Source organism: Dromiciops gliroides, chromosome 4 (assembly GCF_019393635.1).
Source record: "Dromiciops gliroides isolate mDroGli1 chromosome 4, mDroGli1.pri, whole genome shotgun sequence".
NCBI classification, from domain to species: Eukaryota; Metazoa; Chordata; class Mammalia; order Microbiotheria; family Microbiotheriidae; genus Dromiciops; species Dromiciops gliroides.
The window spans coordinates 296,945,450-296,970,534 of record NC_057864.1 but is presented as its reverse complement, the minus strand read 5'-3'; the positions used below and the strand labels follow the sequence as shown (position 1 = coordinate 296,970,534).

Sequence of the window (25,085 nt, the reverse complement as noted above, 5' to 3'; positions counted from 1 at the left end):
GCATAGCTTGAGAGTTGACTCAGAAGACCTACAAGATGGACTAGTCAGGTCTGCAAATTGCTATTTGTGTGATTCTGGGCAAGTCTTAAACTCTCCAGGAATCACTAAAAATAAACAACATTTTAAAAATAAATAAAGTTGAACTTGATGACCTCTAAAGTGCCCTTCTAACTCCAAATTTATGATACTATGATCTTCTCCAGACCACAATAATCATCTTAAACTATTGAAAAAGCATCTCTACCTGTCAAGGGAGCTAAGATTAAGCGTACAAAGGCTTATACTAGGGGGTAGCTACGTGGTGCAATGGATAAAGCACCAGCCCTGGATTCAGGAGGACCTGAGTTCAAATCCAGCTTGAGACATTTGACACTTACTAGCTTTGTGATCCTGGGCAAGTCACTTAACACTCATTCTCCCCCCACCCTCCCAAGTTTATTCTATCTGCCATTGTTTCCATATTGTATTATGTGCTTACTTACACAACCTAAATGTAATGACTTGTCTTGAATCCTCCTGTGATCAATCAAAACCTAATATTTACTTCTACCTCAATGCCTGACTCCTTTAGCCATTTCCCCTGTGTTGTTATCTGACTAGTTAATAAGCCTTGCTTACTGTATAAAAAACTTGTACCTACATTCATCTTTGGTTCAACTCTTGGCGGAGCAAACTTCTGTGAACTTCCTCATTGGTGAATGCACCCTATTCCTGTATATACACTAATAAACAGCTGTGGGAAACATTAGCAAATAAATGTTAATACATATCCCTTACCTTGACTCCAACACTGATCATCTGGACCATGACAATTGCAGATAAAAATATTTCTTCAAAATGTCATTTAAAAAGGCCTTGCAAAACAACATTAATAAGAACAAGTATCTGAAAAGAAATACTATTGCTATATTTGTACCCTGTTTTTTAAAAATACAAATTCCTGGAGGTCAATTTTATAAAGGAAAAATAATGATGTACAGTAGTTAAAATATTCAATAGTTTTAATGTCACATAATCATGAAAAGTTCAACTTACCTTCTTTCCTTCTGAAGTGTCAGATTCATTATCCTCTTCTATACCGAAAAGATTTGCATCACTATGTTAAAAAAAAAAAGTTAAAAAGACACTTATTAATACTTCCTTCTCCCTCAGCTTTCAGGACAGAATAACACTGGGCCCTGCTTATGGTTCACCTCCAAGTGAACATCCCAAGACACAATACCACCTTCTGTCAGATGAAGTATTTTGGAACTTGGGTCCAGAGGAAACCATGAACCTTCTAGTCATTTAACTTCAACAGGAACCTACTTGGATTCATAGATACTCTGACTGGACTTATAATCCAATAATTAGCATATACCCAAGTCCTTCTCAATCTTTATTTTTCTTAACTTCTGCAGGATTTGACAATGTTTATTATATCCCACTAGATATAATCTTTTCTCTGGTTCTTTTTTTTGACATTGTTCTCTCTTGGATTTCTTCCTGCTCACCTAATCACTTGTTCTCAGTCTCTTCTGCTAAATCTTTATCCACATCATGGCCACTAACTGTGGGTGTACCTCAGAGCTTGGTTCTGGGCCCTCTTCTTGCTGTACCCTTGCCCACTTGGTGATGTCATCAGCTCCCAGGGGTCCAAATATTATCTCTAGAGCTACATATAGAAGCCTTCAATCTTCTCCAGGCTGTACTCTAGAGTTTCTTTACTATTCTTCATTCTGGAAACTCATTCAAACCCTAGAAGTACCTTCCCTAGACCTGTGGCCTTTCCCTCCGACTGGATCACTGCTTTCAAAACCTCCATTTAGGGGGCAGCTAGGTGGTGTAGTGGATAAAATGCCAGCCCTGGATTCAGGAGGACCTGAGTTCAAATCCGGCCTCAGACACCTGAAACTAGCTGTGTGACCCTGGGCAAGTCACTTAACCCTCATTGCCCCGTAAAAGAAAGAAACACAAAACCTCCATTTAAGGAGGACACTCTGAGCTACAATGTCTCCATTCCTCTCTAGGTGAAAATCCAGTCTTTCAACCCCCATCCCACCCCACCCCCTGCCCCCGGCTTCCTTTTATATATTGTCTTCCCCAATAGAAGGTAAGATCTTCATGGACAGAAACTATCTTTCCTACTGCATTATATTTGTAATCCCAGTGCCAAGCACAGTGCCTAAAGATTACTTGTTAACTTGTTATTAACTGAATATGTATACGGACCTAGCACCTCAGTGGAGTTGCAGTCCAAAATCACCAATTGCCTATTAGACATTTCAACTAGGACATTTCATTTTAAACTAAACATGTACACAAGGATTAATTTTCCTTCCCTCCCATATTACCATTATCCGGGTTCATAAATTGGATTCTTCATTCTCTTTCACCTCAGATCTAACTGGGTGAAAATTTATTCTTTTTACCTCTACATCTCTCACATTATCCCCTTTTCTCTATCACAATGCCACCACCATAATTCAGGACCTCATCAACTTTAACATAAACTATTGCAACAGCTTCCAAATGGTTTCCCTGCCTCAAATCTCTTCTATGTCAAATCATTCTCCACTTTTTGTCACAAGGTGATTTACTTGAATTGCAATTCTGTCTATGACAATCTCCTACTCAAAACTGCAGCAGGTCCCTATTACCTCCAAGACCAAATAAAGAGTCATCTATATGTGTATGGAGAGGAAAACAAATTATGACCAAACAAGAGATAGAGAATTATGAAATGCAAAATGGATGATTTTGATTACATTAAATTTAAAAGGTTTTGTACAAACAGAAGCAATGCTGCCAAAATTAGAAGGGAAGCAGAAACTGGGAAACAATTTTTACAGACGGTGTTTTCCTTTTTTTTTTTGGGTGAGACAATTGGGGTTAAGTGACTTGCCCAGGGTCACACAGCTAGTAAGTGTCAAGCACCTAAGGCCAGATTTGAACTCAGGTACTCCTGACTCCAGGGCCGGTGCTCTATCCACTGTGCCAACTAGCTGCCCCACATACAGTGTTTCTGATAAAGGTCTAATTTCTAAAATATTATATATAGGGAAATAAATCAAATTTATAAGAATTCAAATAATTCCCCAACTGCAAAATGGCCAAAGGATATGAACAGGCAGCTTTCAGATGAAAAAATCAAAGCTATCTATTGCCATATGAAAAAATGCTCTAAATCACTATTGATTAGAGAAATGCAAATTAAAACAACTCTGAGGTACCACCTCACACATATCAGATTGACTAATATGACAAAAAAAGGAAAATAATAAATGTTAGAGAAGATGTGGAAAAATTGGAACACTAATGCATTGTTGGTGGAATCGTGAACTGACCCAACCATCCTGGAGAGCAATTTGGAACTCTGACCAAAGGGCTATAAAACTGTGCATACCCTTTGACCCAGAAATACTACTATTAGGTCTTTTCCCCAAAGAGATCATAAAAACGGGAAAAGGTCCCACATGTACAAAAAATTTTTATAGCTGCTCTTTTTGTGGTGGCAAAGAACTGGAAATCAAGGGGATGCCAATCAACTGGGGAATGGCTGAACAAGTTATGGTATAGGAATGTAATGGAATACTATTTTGCTGTAAGAAATGATGAGCAGGAAGATTTCAGAAAAACTTGGAAAGACTTAAGTGGACAGATGTTGAGTTAAATGAGCAGAACCAGAAGATTGTACACAGTAACAGCAACATTGTATGATGATCAACTGTGATAGACTTGGCTCTTCTCAGCAGTGGAATGACTCAAGAAAATTGCAAAGAACTCATGATGGAAAATATTCTCCACATCCAGAAAAAAAGAACTGTGGATTCTGAATTGTGACAAGTAAAACTAAATCTGTGGTCGCCTTTAATTAAAAGCTTTAGCATCAGTCTTTGACCATTAAGATTTATTAAAGAGTAAAGAGAGAACATGTAAAGTTCAGAGAGATAGGAAACCTGTCTACCCTGGCCTGCTTCTTCTGCTACCATGAGCTTGTTCCTGATGAAAGAGCCAGTTTCTCAGTCAGTTCAAGTGGAAGCTTCCTGTGGGACTGGAAGAGGGGCAGTACCCACACACAGCTCCAAGTTAATTGGCCGGTAACATTCAAGTCCATTGACTGACATGACTTTCCAAAGGTGGTCCATGAATTGTGATGTGACTTCTGGACGCTGGGACCCATGCTCTCTCAGCAAGGAGGGAGCTTAATAATATTCTCACAGAATGCAGATGGAAGCATACTGTTGATACTTTGTTATTGTTTTTTTTCTCTTTTTTGAGGTTTTTCCCTTTTGTTCTGATTCTTCTTTTAAAACATGACTAATGCAGCAATGTGTTTAATGTGATTGTACATATAGAGCCTATATCACATTGTTTTCTGTCTTGGTGAGGGGGGACAGGGGAGGGAAGGGAGGGTGGGAGAAAACTTTGGAATTAAAAATCTTATGAAAACAAATGTTGAAAACTATTTTTACATGTAACTGGAAAATAATATAATACTTTCATGATAAAAAAACAACAAGAGGAGGAACAGCAACAACAACAGCAATTCACAGTTAACCTTTAAAGATTGCCAAGCGCTTTACATGTTTCTATGATACAGTAATATAATACAATAAACATTTATTAAACACTCCCCCAAAATTAGAATTCTACCAATAAATGTTGAAATTATAAATATTTGGGTAATTAAGATGATAAAGTTTGGTTACCCTGATAATTAAACAAAAAGTCATATATATGGCATTTAAGGCTCTCCACAAAATGTATACCCATTTTGGTAAGCAATCTGGAATTATGCAAATAAAATCACTAAAATGTCCGTATTATTTCATGCAGAAATTCTACTACTAAGTTTATACACCAAGAAAGACATATAGAAAAAATTCACATATATTCCAAAATATTTATGACAGGACTTTTTGTGGTTAAAAAAAGAACTGGAAGCAAAGTAGATGGCCACTGATTACAGAATAACTAAGCTGTAGTATATAAATGTAATGTACTATTACATTCATTAGTGTTGCCATGCTGTAAGAAATGATGAACACAGAAAAGCATTTGTGATTTGACCAAACACGAGGGAGGACTAGACATTTCTTCTGATCCCTGACCTTTCAACCTCTCCAAAACAGAAATTATTTGCCAAAGACAAAGCAACTTCAGCTGTTTCCATGGTCTGATGGTGGTGTCAAATTCAAATAGAAATAGGGGGCTACTAAATAATAAATGATTCCTGTAAGGTGCATATTGACTAAGTTTGAAATTTTAATATTATCTATGATTTATTATATTTTCATTAATTTTGTTAAATACTTCAAAATGCATCCTAATATGATTCAGGGTACACTCAAGGATCAGAGAAAATGTCTAGCTCTCCATTTTGTTGGTCACAAAGAAAAAAAAGAGTAAACAAAACAGATCAAAGAAGTAGAGCAGGAGGTATCTTCTTATATTTCTTCTGTGGAGCCATGTTTAATTTTTTATTTTGCAACATTCACCTTTGATTGTCTAATGGTCTTTTCTTGGCTCTCCTTGCCACATTATGCATCTAATTATGTAAATCTTTCTATCCTCAGTATTTGTCATTTCTCACAGCACTCTAGTACTAATACTTGGGTTGCAGCAAACAATCAGTGCCATAGCAGCAGTGTTTTTCAATGCAAAAGATCTCTGCAGGAGTGTAGAGGAACTGAAAGAAAGGAGTAAGAAAATTTCTAGGCTTCAAATAGCAATCAACTTCAACTCCCAGCCCCTCCCAGAGCATCACATACCCAAACTACAGAAATCAAGTCCAAAGCACTAGTGTGATGCGAGGGCAGAGAACAGAGGAATAGAAGAAGGAAGAAAGGACACCAGGACATGACACCATGGAGGGGATACAGATGGGGGGAGGAGTAGAAGGGTACATGGAGGAGATACTCCACTAAGCCAGAAGGAAAGAGCCTAGCGTTCAGGGTAAGGCCTTTTCTGTTCCCCCAAAAGTCACTTGGGAGAACAATGATTGTCCAGTGTGAGAAGATGCCGAGATGCTTTATGATGTAGCTCCCACAATTTAGAACTACGCCCAAAGAGCTATGGGGCTATGCATACCCTTTGACCCAGTAACATCACTACTAGGTCTGTATCCCAAAGAGATCATAAACAAGGGGGAAAGACCCACATGTACAATAATATTTCTAGCAGCTCTCTTTGTGGTGGCAAAGAATTGGAAATCGAGAGAATGCCCATCAATTGGGGAAGGGCACAAGTTGTGATATATAAATATAATAAAATACTATTGTGTTATAAGAAGTGATGAGCAGGCATATTTCAGAAAAAAACAAGAAAGACTCAAATGGACTGATGATAAGTGAAGTGAGCAGAACCAGGAGAATATTATACATAGTAACAGCAACATTATGTGATGATCAGCTGTGATGGGCTTTGCTTTTCTCAGGTATACAATGATCCAAAACATTTCCAAAGGATTCATGATGGGAAATGCTCTCCACATCCAGAAAAAGAACTGTGGAATCTGAATGCAAATTAAACTGTACAATTTTGACTTTTTCTTTTCTTTTTTTTCCTTCCTTTCCTGAGGTTTTCCCCTTTTGTTCTGATTCTTCCTTCAGAACATGACTAATGTAGAGGGCAGCTAGGTGACACAGTGGATAAAGCACCAGCCCTGGATTCAGGAGGACCCAAGTTCAAATCTGGCCTCAGACACCTTGGGCAAGTCACTTAACCCTCACTTCCCCCCCCAGAAAAAGACAGAACATGACTAATGTGGAAATAAGTTTAACGTGATTGTACATATATAATCTATATAAGATTTCTTACTGTCTTGAGGAGGGGGAAGCACAGGAGGAAGGGAGAACAATTTGGAACTCAAAATTTTATGTTGAAGCCTATCTTTACATGTAACTAGAAAAAAATACTATTAAGGAAAAAAAACACCATTAACTGAATTACAAGAGGACATAGATTGTAGCATGATAATTCATGGCAAAAACCTCAATATCCCTCTCAGTTTCAGATAAGTCTAACAAAGAAAAAAGGAAAATTATGGAATTAAATATACTACTTGAGAAATTAGAGATAAAAGACTTATGACATATTCTAAAGGAGACTGCAAAAAGAATATAAGTATTTCTGCATACCAAATGGAGCTTTTACAAAAAGTAACCACTTATTAGGGCATAGACATATTACAAACAAAAACAAAATGGCAGAAATAGTTAATACATCCTTTACAGACCATAGAAACAAAAGTTATGTAAAAGAAAATACTAATGATGAAACACCAAAATTTTGGGGATACAGCTGAATCACACTCCTCAGAGGAAAAAAAAAATCACATACCCACAAACATAAATCAGAAACAAAACCCCGCAAAAATGATAAAGCTAAAAGCTGAGTCTTGAAAAGATTAATAAAACTGATAAACCTTTACCTAATCTGCCTAAAGAGGGCAAAAAAAATATCAAAACAATAAAATAGCAAATAGATGAAACCACAACAAAACCAGAATAAAGGGTTTTGTTTAAAATTTTCAATCAATATTCAATCATGCCATCAGTCAGTAAACATTAATTAAGCACCTACTATGTGCCAGCTACCATGCACAATCACATAGTAGGTGCTTAATAAATGTTTTACAATGGTTTATCCAAGAATCATTCATTATGACCAAAGGGAATTTGTAATAGGAATTCAAGGATACTTCAACACTAAGAAAACAAATCGACATAATTTAACATAGCAAAAACACAAACATTAAAATCACATGTTCATTTCCATAGATGCAGAAAAGGCCTTTGTCAAAGTACAACATTCTTTTACACTAAAAACTCTACAAAGCAAAGATGTCCATACTCCCCACTATTATGGTACAGTTCTAGAAATGCTAGCAACAGCAACAAGACAAGAGAAAGAAATTAATGGAATAAGGGAATAAAAAATAAGTAGATATAAAATTATAACTATTGGCTGATAATATGATGCTAGAAAAATCCTAGAGAATCAACAAAGATAAGAGACAAAAAATGCCCTCAGTGAGAGGAGGCGCAGTCAAGATGGTGGAGGAAAGGCAGTAACCTCTTGGAGATCCCCACACAATCACTCCAAAAGCCATAAGACAATTCCTGAAGCAGCAGAACCCACAAAAGGATGGGGTGAGATCATTTTCCAGCCAAAGAGGGCTTAGAAGGTCTGCAGGAAAGGTCTGCTGTACTGGGGGGTGGGAGTGGAGTCCAGACCTGGGCCACACCAACACATATCCAGCCCCTGGCAGGCTGCACCAGAAAAAGAGACCTCCAACGTTTTTTAATCCACTGAAGCTGCAGCTACGTCTGAAACTGAGCCCATGTCTGGTAAGTGGGTTGTGTAGCTGGCTGTGGGGAGATTACAGGGGTTGAGGCTGGAACTGAGGTGGAACTTAGTTGTCTTGCCTGTGTTGGGAAACAGGAACTAGTCTTGAGTGGCAGACCCAGGTGGGGGAAGGGCGCAGGCACATCTGAAGCTAGCAACCATAGGAGACAAAATTCTGTTTCCAGGTTAAAGAGCAAGCAAGCCTGGGGATATTTACAGACCAGAACACAGGCCAGGGGAATGAAGAACCTGCCTCTTCTTAAATCGTTCCACCTGGGACCCCCTAAAGCTTGGGACTAGAAGGGGCTAAAATTCTAGCTGTGATGTCTAAAATCTAATGAGTGGTCATCTTAAATTAGAAGCTTTAGCACCAGTCTTTGGGCATTAAGCATTTATTAAAGCATACTAGGTATTAGGAGAAAAAAAAAAACATGTGGATTTAAGAAAAGGCCTATCTAGCCTAGAGTTCCAGCCTGGTCTGGTTCTTCCTCAAGTCCTCTGCCATGAGCCTGCTTCAACCACGAACTCTCTCAAACTGAGTGTGGAAGCTTTTTATAGGTCTGGAGCAGAGGCCTCTTTACACACTGCTTCAAGCTGACTGGTGGGCATCATCCAAATCCATTGGTTCACTAGGCTTGAAGGTGATCTCAAGTTGAGTTCCAAGTCCTTAACTTCTGAGAACAATACTTCCTTAAGGGCCAGCCAGGTGTGGTTACAATCAAATTAACTTGAAGTAGGCTAATCTGCAGAGTCAATCACTCTCACTTAATTCAACCAGAGTAGATTAATCTCCAGGTGAGCCTTTGAGTATCTACCAAATCCCATTATTTTCTCACATGACACTACATCCTGGAGGCAGTGCCCCACTTTAAGGAGTTAAAAGTCAACGAATAGGCTAGAAATAAATGGACAGAAAAAAAATTCAGACCACTGAAAGTTTCTTTGGTGACAAGGAAGATCAAAATACATCCTCACAAGATGATAACAAAGTCAAAGCTCCTACATCCAAAGCTTCAAAGAAAAATATGAATTGGCCTCAGGCCATGGAAGCACTCAACAAGGATTTTGAAGATAAAGAGAGGTAGAAGAAAAAATCGAAAGAGAAATGAGAGTGATGCAGGAAAGTCATGATAAAAAAAAAGTCAACAGCTTGAGAAGCCAAAAGGAAAAGCTCTCTGATGAAAATAATTGCCTAAGAATTAGGATTGAACAAATGGAAGCTAGTGACTTTATGAGAAACCAAACAACAATAAAGCAAATCCAAATGAATAAAAAAAGAAAGGGCAATGTGAAATATCTTCTTGGAAAAACTGCTGACTTGGAAAATAGGTTCAGGAGAGATCATTTAAAAATCATTGGACTACCAGAAAACCACAATCAAAAAAAAAGAGCTTAGACATCATTTTACAAGATATTCTCGGGGAAAACTGCCCTGATATTCTAGAAGCAGAAGGTAAAATAGAAATTGAAAGAATCTATCTATCACCTCCTGAAAGAGATCCCAAAATGAAAACTCCCAGGAATATTATAGTCAAATTTCAGAGCTCCCAGGTCAAGGAGAAAATATTGCAAGCAGCCAGAAAGAAACCATTCAAGTACTGTGGAGCCATGGTCAGGATAACACAAGATCTATCAATTTCTCCATTAAAGAACCGGAGGGCAAAGAATTGGGATTACAACAACAAATCACCTACCCAGCAAAACTGAGTATAATTTTTCAGGGGGAAAAATGCGACTTCAATGAAAAAGAGGACTTTCAGGTATTCATGATGAAAAGACCTGAACTGAATAGAAAATTTGACTTTCATATATAAGACCCTAGAGAAGCATAAAAAAGTAAACAGGAAAAAGAAATTATGAGGGATGTTAAAAGGTTAAACTCTTTACATTCCTACATGGGAAGATGATACTTCTAACTCATAAAAACTTTCTCAGTATTAGGACAGCTGAAAGGAATAAATTTAGAGAGAAGGCGCAGGTGGGAATGGAATATGAAGGGATGATATATGTAAAGCATTTATTGTTTGTGTATGGTTTTTTGTTTTAGTCGGGGCAGTCAGGGTTGGGGGGCATGGCTGGGATCACACAGCTGGAGAGTGTCTTATGTCTGAAGCCGGATTTGGGCTCAGGTACTCCTGGGTCCAGGGCTAGTACTTTGTCCACTGTATCACCTAGCTTTCCCATGAGGACATCTTTAAAATAAAATTAAGGGATGAGAAGATTACACTGGGAGAAAGGGAAAGGGAGAGGTAGAATGGGGCAAAGTATCTCACATAAAAGAAGCAAGAAAAAGCTTATGGAGTGGAGGGGAAGATGGGGGAGGATCGGGAAAGTGAATGAGCCTTATTCTCATTAGAATTGGCTCAAAGAGGGAATAACATACACACTTAAGTGGGTATAGTAATATATCTTGCCGTGTAGGGAAGGGGGAAGGGAAGTAGATATGGGGGAGGGGTGAAGGAAAGGAGAGCAGATTGGGGGAGGGGCAGTCAGAGGCAAAACACTTTTGAAGAGGCATAGGGTAAAAGATGATAGAAAATGGAGTAAATATCATGGGGAGTGTATAGGATGGAGGGAAAAGCAATAGTAACTGCAGAAAAAAATTGAATCAGAGGCAAAAGGAATGTAAGATGAAGAAGATGATGGTGGTGGTGGTACTTACTTTGCTGGGCTACTGTGAAGAAAATTCTTTGTCAGGTATAAGGTACTATATAAAGGTTAGCTATATTGTTGCAATAATCAACCTCATAGGTATTTTGTGAGAAACTCTCCCTTTAAAGTATTATATAAATGTAGTTTACTATTTAAAAAAAAAAGACAAGCAGGATGCTATCAGAAAAACCTGGAAAGACTTACATGAGCCGATGCAAAGTGAAATAAACTGTACACAAAATAACAGCAATATTATAAGATGATCTGTTGCAAATGACTTAGTTATTTTCAGCAATGCAATGATCCAAGACAACTCTGAAGGACCTATGAAAAATACAATCCATCTACAAAGAACTCATGCTAACAGAATACAGATGGAAATATATTTTATTGTTATTTCTAGTTCCTTTTTATAAAGTTGTTTTGTCTGCTTTGTTTCGCACAACTGCACATGTATAACTTATATTGATTGAATTGCTTGAGCTCTTAAAGGGAGAATAGGGAGGAAGGATGAAAATTTGGAATACAAAGTTTTAAAAATCAATGTTACAGTAGCAGCTAGGTGGCACATAGGATAAAGCAGTGGCCCTGGGATTCAGGAAGACAGGAGTTCAAATCTGACCTCAGATACCTGACACTTAAGAGCTGTGTGACCCTGGGCAAGTCACTTAACCCTCATTGCCCTGGGCCCCCCCTCCCCCCCCCCACAAAAAAAATCGATGTTACAATTTGTTTTTACATGTAAGGTGAGAAAAACTCCAAATAGATAGATGGATGGATGGATGGATGGATGGATAGATTGATTGAGATTGGGGGGCGGGGAGAGGGAATAAATAAATGCCCTCAGTCAAGTTGTAGGCTACAAAACAAAATCTCAAAAATAAACAATATTTCTATATAATAATGACAAAACCCAAGAAGCAAAAATTGAAAGGGAAATCCCATTTCAAATAACTACAAAATCCATATCTGCACACTGACCCACCAAAGCACAGAAAAGATTTGTATAAATTCAGTTACAATGTTGCTTGGCTTAGATTTTTAATGCTATATGAATCAAATTCCAAAGGAGATACTTTACTGAACTTAATAATACAGTAACAAAATTCTTTTGGGAAAAAAACAAAAAACAAAGATCTAAAACATCAAGAGAAATGATGAAAAGAAATGGGGATGAAAAGGAAATGGCACTTCCTGATCTCAAACATTATTATAAACTAGCAGTCATCAAAATTATGTGGTAGAGATATAGACCAATGGAACAAACTAGACAAGGGAGAATCAGAAACAACGGAGCTCAATAACTCACTGTTTGGTAAAGTAAAAAATAAATCGTTTAGGAAAAAAAAATCACTGTGATTTTCTAAAAGAATGCTGGGGGAAAATGTAGTATGGAAGAAATTAGGCTTATGCCAACTTCTTAAATCATTTCCCACAAGATATTAGCCTTAATATTAAAGATCAATGTGCTGCAAGGGGGCAGCTAGGTGGCGCAGTGGATAGAGCACCAGCTCTGGAGTCAGGAGGACCCGAGTTCAAATCCGGCCTCAGACACTTAACACTTACTAGCTGTGTGACCCTGGGCAAGTCATTTAACCCCAATTGCCTCACCAAAAAAAAAAAAAAAAAAAAAAAAAAGATCAATGTGCTGTAAGAAATGATGAGCAGGCCGATTTCAGAAAAATATAAAAAGACTTGCCTGAAATAATAAAGAATGAAATTAACAGAACAAAACCATGTATACAATAACAGCAATACTGTTCCAAGAATAACTGTGAATGACTAAGTTATTCTGATTATTATAAAAACTCAAAACAAATACAAAGGCCTATAAAGGAAATTAAAAAAAAAAAGAAATGTACTGTGTACAAAGTAACAGCAATATTATAAGATGATCAGCTGTGAATGACATGGCTATTCTCAACAATATAATGATCCAAGACAACGCTAAAGGACTTAATGATGAAAAATGCTATCTACCCCCAGAAAAAAGTGTCTGAATACAGATTAAAGAATAATTTTCTTTTATATTTTATTCATCTTGAGGGGGTTTTTGGGTGTTTTCTTTCAGAACTTGAGAAAGAACTGATACAGAAGTATACATAGTATGGTTATAGATCTATATATTTATGTGCACTATCTATAATGTGTGTGTGTGTGTGTGTGTGTGTGTGTGTGTGTGTGTGTGTGTGTGTGTGTGTGTGAAATGGTGGCCTGGTGGGAAGGAAAGTAGGGAGACAGCTGAGAACTTAAAAAGAAATAAAAAAAAAGAATTAAATTAAAAAGCAAGTTTAAAATATTAAAGATAAAAGGATTTAAAAAATTAGAAAAAAGCAGTTCATAGACTGCTCATAGCTATAGATAGGAAAGATATTCATAAATAAACTAAAGATGGGGCAATTACAAAAGATAAAATGGACAACTTTGATTACATGAAATTAAAAGGCTCCACATACAAAACTAAGGCACCTAAAATAAGAAGGAAATGTTAAAAGGGGCGGGGCGGGGGGGGGGGGGAGAGAATCTCTGTCATAATGCACCAGAATATTTATAGCGGCATTTTTGGAGATAGTAAAGAATAGGAAACAAAGTAGATGCCCATTGATTGGGAAATGACTAAACAAATTGTTAAACATAAATGTAATGGACTATGACTGTGCTGTAAGAAATATACATGAACCATCAGGTATTTCTTTTGGTTTATTTAGCATTTTATTTTCCCCCAATTACACGTAAAAAAAATTTTAACATCCATTTAAAAAACTTTGAGTTCCAAATTCTTTTCCTTCCTTCTCTCCCTATGCTCCACCCACTTTGAGAAGGCAAGCAATTCAATGTTATGCATGTATAGTCAATGGAAAACATTTCCACATTAGTTGAGTTTTGAAAGAAAACAGACAAAAAAAACACCCTCAAGATGAATAAAGTAAAAAAGAAAATTATGCTTCAATCTATATTCAGACACCATCAGTTTTGTTTTGTTTTTTTCCGGGGGATAGATAGCATTTTTCATCATAAATCCTTTAGAGTTTTCTTGGATCATCATATTGTTGAGAATAGCCATGTCATTCAGAGATGATCATACTGCTTTTCCTTTGAACACAATTAAAAAAAAATTCTTTAAATTTTCTAATAATAAACATTTTTATTTATAGTTTTGAGTTACAAATTTTATCCCTCCTTCTCTCCCTCTCCTCCACTTTCCCTAGGGTAGTAAGCAATCAGATGTGGGTTATACATATGCAGTTATGTAAAACATTACCATATTAGTCATTTTGTACAAGAAAATTTGAATAAAAGAAAGTAAAAATTAGCATGATTTAGTCTGTGGTCAATCAATATCAATTCTTTCTTTGGAGGTAGATATAGTATGCTTCATTAGTCCTTTGGGATTGTCTTGGATCATTGTATTGCTGAGAATAGTTAAATCATTCACAGTTCTTCATCAAACAATATTGCTGCTTCTGTGCACATCATCCTCTTGGTTCTGCTCACATCACCATATATCATCAGTTTACATAAGTCTTTCTAGGCCTTTCTGAAATAATCCTATTTGTCATTTCTTGTAGCACAATAATATTCCATCACCATTATATATCATAGCTTGTTTAGTCATTCCCCAACTGATGGGCATTTCTTTAATTTCCAATTCTTAGCCACTACAAAAAGGGCTGCTATAAATATTTTTGTACAAATAGGTCTTTTTCTTTTATGGGACACACAGTACATTTCACTTTGCATCAACTCATGTAAGTCTATATTTTTCTGAGAGCATCTACTCATCATTTCTTATAGCACAACAGTATTCCAACATAATCACATACCAATTTGTTCAGCCATTCCCCAATAGATGGGCATCCCCTCAATTTCAAATTCTTTGCCACCAGAAAAGAGCTACTATACATACTTTTTGTACATATAGGTCCTTTTCCTTTTTGTTTACCTTCTTCTGGATAGTAACCCTCTAGTGGCATTACTAGGTCAGAGTACGCATGGTTTTGGTTTGAATCAGTTTACAACTCCACCAACACTGCATTAATGTCTCATTTCCCCCATATCCCCTCCAACATTTGTCATTTTCCACTACCATCCTATTATCCAATACATTAAGTCATGAGGTAGTATCCCAGAATTGTTTTGAGTTGCATCTTTCTAATCAAGAGTTAGAGGGGCAGCTAGCCCCTCTAGCACTGGCCTTGGATTCAGGAGGACCCGAGTTAAAATCTGGCCTCAGACACTTGCTAGCTATGTGACCCTGGGCAAGTCACAACCCACATTGGCCCACCAAAACAAAAAACAAAAAACAAAGCTTTAAAAAAAATGAATATAAATAATTTTGATTACTTCATCTGAAAACTGTTCATATCTTTTGATAAATTATCAATTGAGGAATAGTTCTTATTTTAATAAGTTATCTGAGAAATGAGACTTATCATACCAACTTGCTTCAAAAATTTTAGTTACTATTGCTAACTGTATTTCCCTCCATCCTATTCTGTCCCTATGTCATTTATTCTATTCTCTCCCCTTGTAAACTGTCCCTCCTCAAAAGTGTCTTGCTACTGACTACCCCCTCCCCCAGTCTGCCCTTTTATCACCCACCCTATTCCCTCTAAACCCTTTCCCTCCTACTTTTGTGCAGGGTAAGATAGATTTCTATACCAAATTGAGTGTGTATGTTATTCCCTCTTTGAGCCAATTCTGATGAGAGTAAGGTTTACTCACTACCCCACACCTCCCCCCTCTTCCCTTCACTGTATAAGCTTTTCTTGCTTCTTTTATGTGAGATAATTTACCCCATTCCACCTCTCCCTTTCCCTTTCTCCCAGTGCATTCTTCTCTCACTCCCTCATTTTATTTTTTAAAGATATCCCTTTATATTCAACTCACACCTGTGGCCTCTGTCGATATATATTCTATCCAACTGCCCTAATGACGAGAATGTTCTTATGAGTTACAAGTATCATTTTCCCATGTAGGAAAGTAAAGAGTTTAACCTTTTAATATCCCTGATTTCTTTTTCCTGTTTACCTTTTTATGCTCCAGTCTTGAATTTGAAAGTCAAATTTTCTATTCAACTCAGGTCTTTTCATCAAGAATGCCTGAAAGTAGGGCACCTAGGTGACAGAGTGGATAAAGCACTGGCCTTGGATTCAGAAGGACCTGAGTTCAAATCCAGCCTCAGACACTTGACACTTAACTAGCTGTGTGACCCTGGGCAAGTCACTTAACCCTCATTGCCCTGCAAAAACAAAAACAAAACAAACAAAAAAGAATGCCTGAAAGTCCTCTCTTTTAATGAATGCCCATTTTTCCTCCTGAAGGATTATACCCAGTTTTGCTGGGTAGGTAATTCTTTGACTTCTGGAATATTATATTCCAAGCCCTCTGATCCTTAAGCTGCTAAATCTTGTGTTACTTTGATTGTGGCTCCATAATACTTGAATTGGTTTTGTCTGGCTGCTTGTTGACCTGGGAGCTCTGAAATTTGACTATTTCTGGAAGTTTTCATTTTGGGATCTCTTTCAGGGGGTGATTGATGGATTCTTTCAATTTCTATTTTACCTTCTGGTTCTAGAATATCAGGGAAGGTTTCCTTGACAATTTCTTGGAAGATGATGTCTAGGCTCTTTTTTGGATTATGGCTTTCTGATAGTCCAATAATTTCCAAATGATCTCTCCTGAATCTATTTTCCAGGTCAGTTGTTTTTCTAATAACGTGTTTCACATTGCCTTCTATTTTTTCATTGTTTTGTTTTTGTTTTATTGCTTCTTGATTTCTCATAAAGTCATTAGCTTCCATTTGCTCAATCCTAATTTTTAAGGAGTTATTTTCTTCAGTGAGATTTTGTACCTCTTTTCCATTTGGCCAATTTGGCTTTTCAAGGCATTCTTTTCCTCATTGGCTTTTTGTACCTCTTTTACCATTTGGCCCAGTCTGGTGTTTTTGTTGTTGTTTCTTTGTTTTTTCCCGAGGCGATGAGGATTAAGCAACTTGCCCAGGGTCACACAGCTAGTAAGTGTCAAGTGTCTGCAGCTGGATTCGACCTCCTGAATCCAGGGCCAGTGCTTTATCCACTGTGCCACCTAGCTGCCCCCTAGTCTGTTTTTTAAGTTGTTGTCTTCTTCAGTAATTTTTTGTGTCTCCTTTACCAAGCTGTTGACCTTTTTTTTCCCACAATTTTCTTGTATCACTCTCATTTCTTTTTCCCTTCCCTCCCACCTTTCTTTATTTTCAAAGTCCTTTTTGAGCACTTCTATGGCCTAAGACTAATTCACATTTTTCTTGGAAGCTTTGCATGTAGGAGCTTTGACTTTGTTATCTTCTTCTGAGTGTGTTTTGATCTTCCTTGTCACCACAGTAACTTTGTTTGGTCAGAATTTTTTTTTCCTTCTTGTTTGCTCATTTTCCCAGCTTATTTCTTGACTTTTAATTCTTTATTAAATTGAGGCTCTGCTTCCAAGGTGGAAGGTACAGCATCCCAAGCTTCAGGGGGTTTGTGCAGCTGTTTTCAGAGATAGTTTTAGGGATTTGTAAGTTTTCAGGTCTTCCAAGATGGTATGATTTAAGGAGAGGTATGTTCACTACTCTCCTGACCTGGTCCTGCAAGTGACCACAAACCTGCTTTTCTTCCCGGGAACTATGAGGAGCTTCCTGCTCCACTGTGGTGACAAGCTCTGATGTGCTAGTGCTCCTCCCCACCCTGGGATTGCCACCCAAGACTACAACCTAGATCCAAGTAAGGGTAAAACAACAAAGTCCTGCCTCAGTGCTATCAAAAAGACGCATGTAATTTCCTTCTGGACAATTTTTCAACCCCTTTAACCTCTATGGGCTGAGTTTCAGAAGCAGTTGTTGTTGCTACTGATTCAGTGGTTCCCAAGGACTACTCCTGGTTTGCTGGGGATGGGTCTGCATTGGCATGACCTGCAGATGGACAGACCTTTCCTACGGACCTTCTAAGTTGTCATTGGCTAGAAAAATATTTCACTCCATCCTTTTGTGGGTTCTGCTACTCCAGGAATGGTCTTATGGCATTATCTGAAGGTATTTGGAGGGGTTTTGAAGAGAGCTCAGCCATCTTGGCTTCATGCTCCAGCAAGTATTATTTGTAAGCCTTCCCAAAAGATCAGGAATGAAAGAAAAATGCCCATTATCACCAATATTATTCAAAACTGTATTACAAATGTTAGTAATAGCAATAAGAGAAGAAAAATAATTTAAAGGAATAAGAATGGGCAATGAGGTAATAAAATCTTTTTGCAGGGGCTACAATGATATACTTGGAAAATCCTAGAAACTCAACTAAACAGCTAGTTGAAATAATAATTTTAGCAAAGTAGCAAGATACAAAATAAACCCACATAAATCATCACCATTTCCATATATCAACAAAACCTTGTAAGAGATAGTAAAAAATACCTCATTAAAAATAACCATAGACAGCATAAATACCTGGGAGTATACTTTTCAAGAAAAGCCCAGGAACTCCATGAACATAATTATAAACCACTTTTTATACAAATAAAGTCAGGTTTTTAAAAATTAGAAAAATATTAAGTTTTCATGGGTGGAGAGAGTCAATATAATAAAAATGACAATTCTATCTAAACTAATCAACTTATTTAATGCTATCCCAATTATCAAAAACCTCTTTTATTGGGTGTGAAAAAATAATATCAAAATTTATTTGGAAGAAGAAAAGGTCAAGAATATCAAAGGAATTAATAAAATTAAAAAATGGAGTTTAAGGTACCACATCTTAAACTATATTATAAAGCAGTAATTATCAAAATTATTTGGTACTAAGAAATACAAAGGCAGATCAGTGGAACACAGTAGACATACAATATAGTTGTAAATGACCATAGTAACCTGTTTGACAGATGTAAAGATTTAAGCTTTGGGGATAAGAATTTTACTATTTGGCAAAAAAATTGCTGGAAAAACTGGAAAGAAGAGAAATTGGGTATAGACTAATATCTTATACCATTTACCCAGATAATGTCAAAATGGATACATAATCTATTTATAAAAGGAGATATCATAAGAAAATCAGAATATGGAATACATTACCCATCGGACTCATGGATAGAAGAATTTATTAATAAACATTAGAGAGCACTGTGAAATGTAAAATGGATAATTTTGATTACATTAAATTAAAAAGGTTTTGTACAAGTAAAAGCAACACAGTGAAGATTAGAAGGAGAGCAGAACACTGGGAAACAATCTTTATAGAAAGTGGCTCTGATAAAGGCCTCAAATCTCAAATACATAGAGAACTTTGTCAAATTTTAAAAAATATGAATCATTCCAATTGATAAATGGTCAAAGAATACAAACAGGCAGTTTTTGGAAGAAGAAATCAAAGCTACAGTCAGATTAAAAAATATTCTGAATCATTATTGGGGGACAGCTAAGTGGCGCAGTGAATAAAGCACTGACCTAGGATTCAGGAGGACCTGAGTTCAAATCTGGCCTCAGACACTTGACACTAGCTATGTGACCCTGGACAAGTCACTTAACCTTCATTGCCCCGCCCTCCCCCCAAAGTCATTGGTTAGAGAAATTCAAATTAAAACAACTGAAATATCATCTCATACCTATCAGACTGGCAAAAATGATAGAAGGGGAAAATGACAAATGTCCAAGGGGATGTAGGAAAATTGGGACAATAATATACTGTTGGTGGAACTGTGAAATGTGGAAGGCAATCTGGAATCACGCTCAAAGAGTTATAAAACTGCATATACCTTTTGATCCAGGCAACACTACTATTAGGTCTGTTTTCCAAGGTAATCAGGAAAAAAGGAACAGAACCTTTATGTTCTAAAATATTTACAGTAATTCTCTTTGTGGTAGCAAAGAACTGGAAATTGAGGGGATGCCCATCAGGAATGGCTAAACAAGTTGCACTTTGTGGTTGTGATAGAGTACTACTGTGCTGTAAGAAATGATTACCAGGTTGATTTGAGAAAAACACAAAAAGAACTGCATGAAATAACAAAGAGTGAAATGAGCAGAACCAAGACAATGCTGTATATAGTAACAGCAATATGGTCTGAAAAACAACTGTGAATGACCACATTATTCTAAGTATTGTAAATACTCAAATCAACTACAAAGTACCTATGAAAGAAGATGTTCTCTACCTCCAGAGAAAGAATTGATAAACAGAAGTATACATAGTACGGTTTTACAAATAAATGTGTCAAATGGTGGCTTTCTCTACTGCGTGGTGGGGAGGGAGGGATATAGTTTGAAACTTAAAATGTAACAAATTAATTAAATTAAAATGGGGGGGGGGCAATGAAGGTTAAGTGACTTGCCAAAGGTCACACAGCTAGTACATGTCAATCAAATGTCTGAGGCCGTATTTGAACTCAGGTCCTCCTGAATCCAGGGCTAGTGCTTTATCTACTGCGCCACCTAGCTGCCCCCAATTAAATTAAATTTTAAAAGAAATTATATATGTAATAAAGACAGAGAATCCTGGAGATTTCTATAGGAACTGATGCAGAGTGAAGTAAGTAGAACCAAGAAAACAACATACACAATAACTATAACAATGTAAATGGAAAGAACACTACCACCCCCCCAATCTAAAATTAATGTAACAAAATTACATAAAGATAATACATGACTCAAATGAAGAGGTAAGATACTCCCCCAACTCACCCTCTTTTTGTGTAGGTAGGAGACCCCAGGTGTAATACATTATACCAAAATAACAACAACAACAACAACAAACAAAACAAGCAAAAAAAAATTATACCTTTTTTTTGGACTTTTTCTATGTACTAAGACTTCCTCACTTAAAAAATACACGACCTGTTATATGAGATGGCTCTCTAAGAGGGGGAGAGGAAGAGATACTGGGGATAACTATGATGATGTAAAAATCAGAAGACATCAATAAAACTTTAAAAAATATACAGTTTATTATATGGAGTGGTTGTCTGGAAGGGGAACAGGGGAGGAATAAAGGGGGAAATTCTGGTGGTTAAAGGTCATCAATAAAAATTTATTACAAATAAACCAACTCTCCACATCCTGGCTTCTTCTAGTCTTTCTAGTATTCTTATCTATTACTCTGTTCCACACAATTCAAGGTTGTAATATTGGTCTACTTGCTGTTACTATTGACTACAATATCACTTTGCCTCAGAATCCCTAGCTTACTTAAACATTTAGCTCAAGTACCACCTTCAGGAAGAAACTTTCCTGAGTGTCCCCAGCTAGTAATGGTACCTTCTCTTCTAAGGTTATTTTGAATCAACTCTGAAAGCACCTTGATATATCAATTTAAACATATGTTGTCTCCTTGATTGCAATAGAAATCCCTTTTCAGAAAAGAGGCATATTTATGCATTTTTGGTGGAGCTGTGCACTGGTACAGGCATTATGTAAATTAATTTGAAACAATGCCCCCAAATTTACTAATATACTGTGCATACCCTTTGACCCATCAATACCACTTCTAGGTCTAACCCCCAAAATGTTCAAAAGAAGATTCCATATGTACAAAAATATGGCAAGCATTTTTAAAGTGGTAAAGAATCAAAAATTAAGTGGGTGCCCAATGGTTGAACAATTATGGTATAAGAACGTAACAGAATACTGATGAAGTGATGGATACAGATTAACAACATAAAAACAAACATCTCTGAAAGACATTAAGAACTTTGAAATTCTTATGAACTTCAAAATGTTAGAACAACTTTGATAGATACAATGACCAACAAGCATTCGAGAGGCCTGCTTATGGAGCATGTTATTTAGCTCCTAACAGAGAAGTGATATAGCCAGGATACAAAATAAGACATTTTGGGGGATACGGCCAATGTGAAAATCTGGGATAGAGTAGGAAGAAAGGGGCAGCACCTGGGAGTGTGACAGGGAAAGAAAATACAATTTTGTCAATAGAATAAGAGGGGGAAAAAAAGTTTAAAGTCCCTAGCAAGGGCTAGTTCCTTTCTTTTTCTTTTTTTAAATATTTTTTTTTTACTTTGTACTTTTTTCTTTGTATTTATAGGAAGCTAGGTAGTGCAATGGATAGAGTGCTAGACCTTAAGTCAGGAAGACCAGAATCCAAATATGGCCCCAGATACTTAAAACTATATAATTCTAGATATGGAGTCATATCTGCCTCAGTTTCCTCCTCTGTAATGTAAGGATAACAGCACCTACTTTCTAGTGTTGGATCAACTGAGGAGGCAGAAACGAAGTAGGGGGAGAAAGGAGGAAGAGGTGGCAGTAGTGGTAATAGTAGGTATCTAGAGTTCTCAGCAGTCTAGAATCAGTACTGTCAAATTCAAACAGAAACAGGGACCATCCATTAAACCATACATAAGGATTCGTGTGAGCTGCATTTTGACTCAAACCCACATATTAATATTATCTGTTTTACTGTATTTTTATGTTTTTATTAAATATTTCCCAATTGCATTTTAAGCTGGTTTTACTGTAGGTGAGGATTCTAGGCCACAAGCTGGCTTGTTTGTCACCTCAGTAGTAGATTTTTTTTTAAGTGAGGCAATTGGGGTTAAGTGATTTGCCCAGGGTCACACAGCTAGTAAGTGTTAAGTGTCTGAGGCCCCATTTGAACTCAGGTCCTCCTGACTCCAGGGCCTGTGCTCTATCCACTGCGCCACCTAGCTGTCCCTCAGTAGTAGATTTTTAACAAATGCTTACTGTCTGACTGCTTGGTCATTTTAAACTAGGAAATAGTTTTCCTTTTGCCTACATGGAGCAACCTCAAACAGTCACCATGTATTTATTTTTTAACCAACAGACACCTTATGTGCTCACTCATCCAATCATTAAATATTTATTAAGCACCTACTAAGGAATATGGATGGAGATTGAACCATACCATTTCTTTTGTTTTTGGTGCCGTTTTTCTTTTTTAGGTTTTTCCTTTTTGCTCTGATTCTTTTCTTATAACATGACTAATGCAGAAATATGTTTAATGTTATTGTACATATATAACCTATATCAGATTATTTGCTGTCTTGGGGAGGGGGAGGGAGAAAAATTTGAAGCTAGAAATCTTATAAAAACAAATGTTGAAAACTATCTCTACATGTAACTGGAAAATAATAAAATACTTTCATAATTTTTTTAAAAAGCACCTACTATGCATCAGGCACTGTGTTCAGTGATGGGGAAAAAATTTTAAAAGGACAGTCTGCCTAAAATGAGTGCAAAGATGTTCAAAATGAATGCATATGATTCAGAGATGAAGAAATGTCTGAGATGTCTCTCCTGTCTCTTCTCCTTAAATGGAGAATGGTGATTTCATGGTTCATTGTTAACTAGTCTTTGTTCTATTTGTTTTTGACATCCATTTTCATAATTTCACTATTTACTATATTTTCCGTCCTTTCAATGTTGCCTTAACTTTCATTTAAACTTTTAATACTTCTGTCACTTGCCATTTTCTCCTTCCTGTTAACTCTGCATTTTTACTTTCAAGTATTAACCATAACTCAAATCTATACCATCTCAAATCACTCCAATAACTTCCAGTAAGCAAACTCAAATTTCTGGGACTTCAGATTTTTAACTAAACCTGTAATACTCCTATGACTCTCACATACCATCACGTAGTTTATTTAACCTCTTCACCATATATAACCTACATATCCTTTCCTCCTTTGAACTCCCATAATTCTTCTAGGCTCTAAATCCTTGTTGCCCCTGTGATGTTTAAAATCTAAATTGTGATCGCCTTAAATTAGAAGCTTCAGCACCAGTCTTTGGACATTAAACATTTATTAAAGCATACAGGTATTAACATAGAGTTCAGAAAGTTAAGAAAAGGTCTATCTAGCCTAGATTTCCAGCCTTGTTGGGTTCTTCCTCAAGTCGTCCTCCTCCACGAACCTGCTTTAATCAGGAACTCCCCAGCAAGCTGATTGTGGAAGCTTTTTATAGGTCTGGAACAGAGGCGGTTCTTACACACTGCTTCAAGGTGATTGGTTGCTGTCCTCCAAATCCATTGGTTTTGAAGATGTTCTCAAATTGAGTTTACAGTCTAGCTTCTGAGAACAATACCTTCTTAAGGGATAGTCAGGTGTCATTACAATCCAGTTAACTAATCAGCAGTCAATCACTCTCACTTGACTCAATCAGTCTAGATTAATCTCCAGGTGGGTCTTTGAGTATCTGCTAAGTCCCATTATTTCATCACACCCCAAGAAAAAAATAATTTGGAACCATTCTATTAACTTGGACAGATGAAAACAGTAACATCTATTTCTATTTGAACTAATAGTTTGGCATGTATAACAAGGCTTTGCCACATGTCCAAATCACCTATGATGCAGGGACCTGTTTCTAGAAGAAGTCATTCTGCATTCCCCTACCATGTGGGTGGGAACATACTTTTTATCTTGGCTATGCCTTTGAAAGGACCAGACAAGCAGACTGTCTCCTCTCTCTTTCTGGCTACATATAGCAAGTCTGAGGAGGGGAGTAAAGGTCATGTTCACTTTCAAGCATGGACACCATGAACTGAACCATGTGAGTTGAAGGAATACTTTTCCCTCTTCTTTTTAGGCCTTGTGGCCTGTGGTTTGGTTCTATTTTGTTTTTTTCAGTTCCAGGTACAGGCAGTATATTTTCAGGACTCTTACTCAACCATGTCTACAGGGGAGGCAGGATTCCAGGCTGGAGAGAGATGGGGGGGGAGGGGGGCTACGCGAGAGCACATACATAATCCTTTATAAAAAATAATCTGTAAAGTGATTAAATAGAACTGGGATGTACGGAATCCCCTAAAATTGAGGAAAGACAATTGGTACGGCCTGGAACTAGTAGCAAAGAGATGGGATACTTCTTAAGCTCCCTTAAGGGTATCAGAGAACCCTAGGAGAGGGATGAAATATAACTGGCAGTGTGGAAGAGAGTAGTCAATTATATACTTGTAAACTAAGGTTTACATTAGATCATTACAACCATGGAAAGGGCAGTAGCATATGTACCAAAATGCAAAAAGCAAAAAAGAAAGCAAAAATATATACATGCTTAGCTTAGGAATACTTCATAGCTCTGCCACTAACCTTTTCCCTCTTTGTCCCAACTTTCACACTTT

At 37.0% G+C, this 25,085-nt stretch overlaps 1 protein-coding gene across 7 annotated transcripts in view; it reads right to left on the bottom strand.

The window, feature by feature from the left end:
• The window catches only part of SENP6 (SUMO specific peptidase 6), a 123,472-nt gene that overhangs the window by 79,440 nt on the left and 18,947 nt on the right, over positions 1–25,085 (bottom strand). For all 7 annotated transcript variants that reach the window (XM_044001006.1, XM_044001009.1, XM_044001008.1 and 4 more), the window contains one exon: positions 1,036–1,096. In XM_044001006.1, coding sequence (XP_043856941.1) covers positions 1,036–1,096 — 61 coding nt within the window. The remainder of the gene's footprint in view (positions 1–1,035; positions 1,097–25,085) is intronic.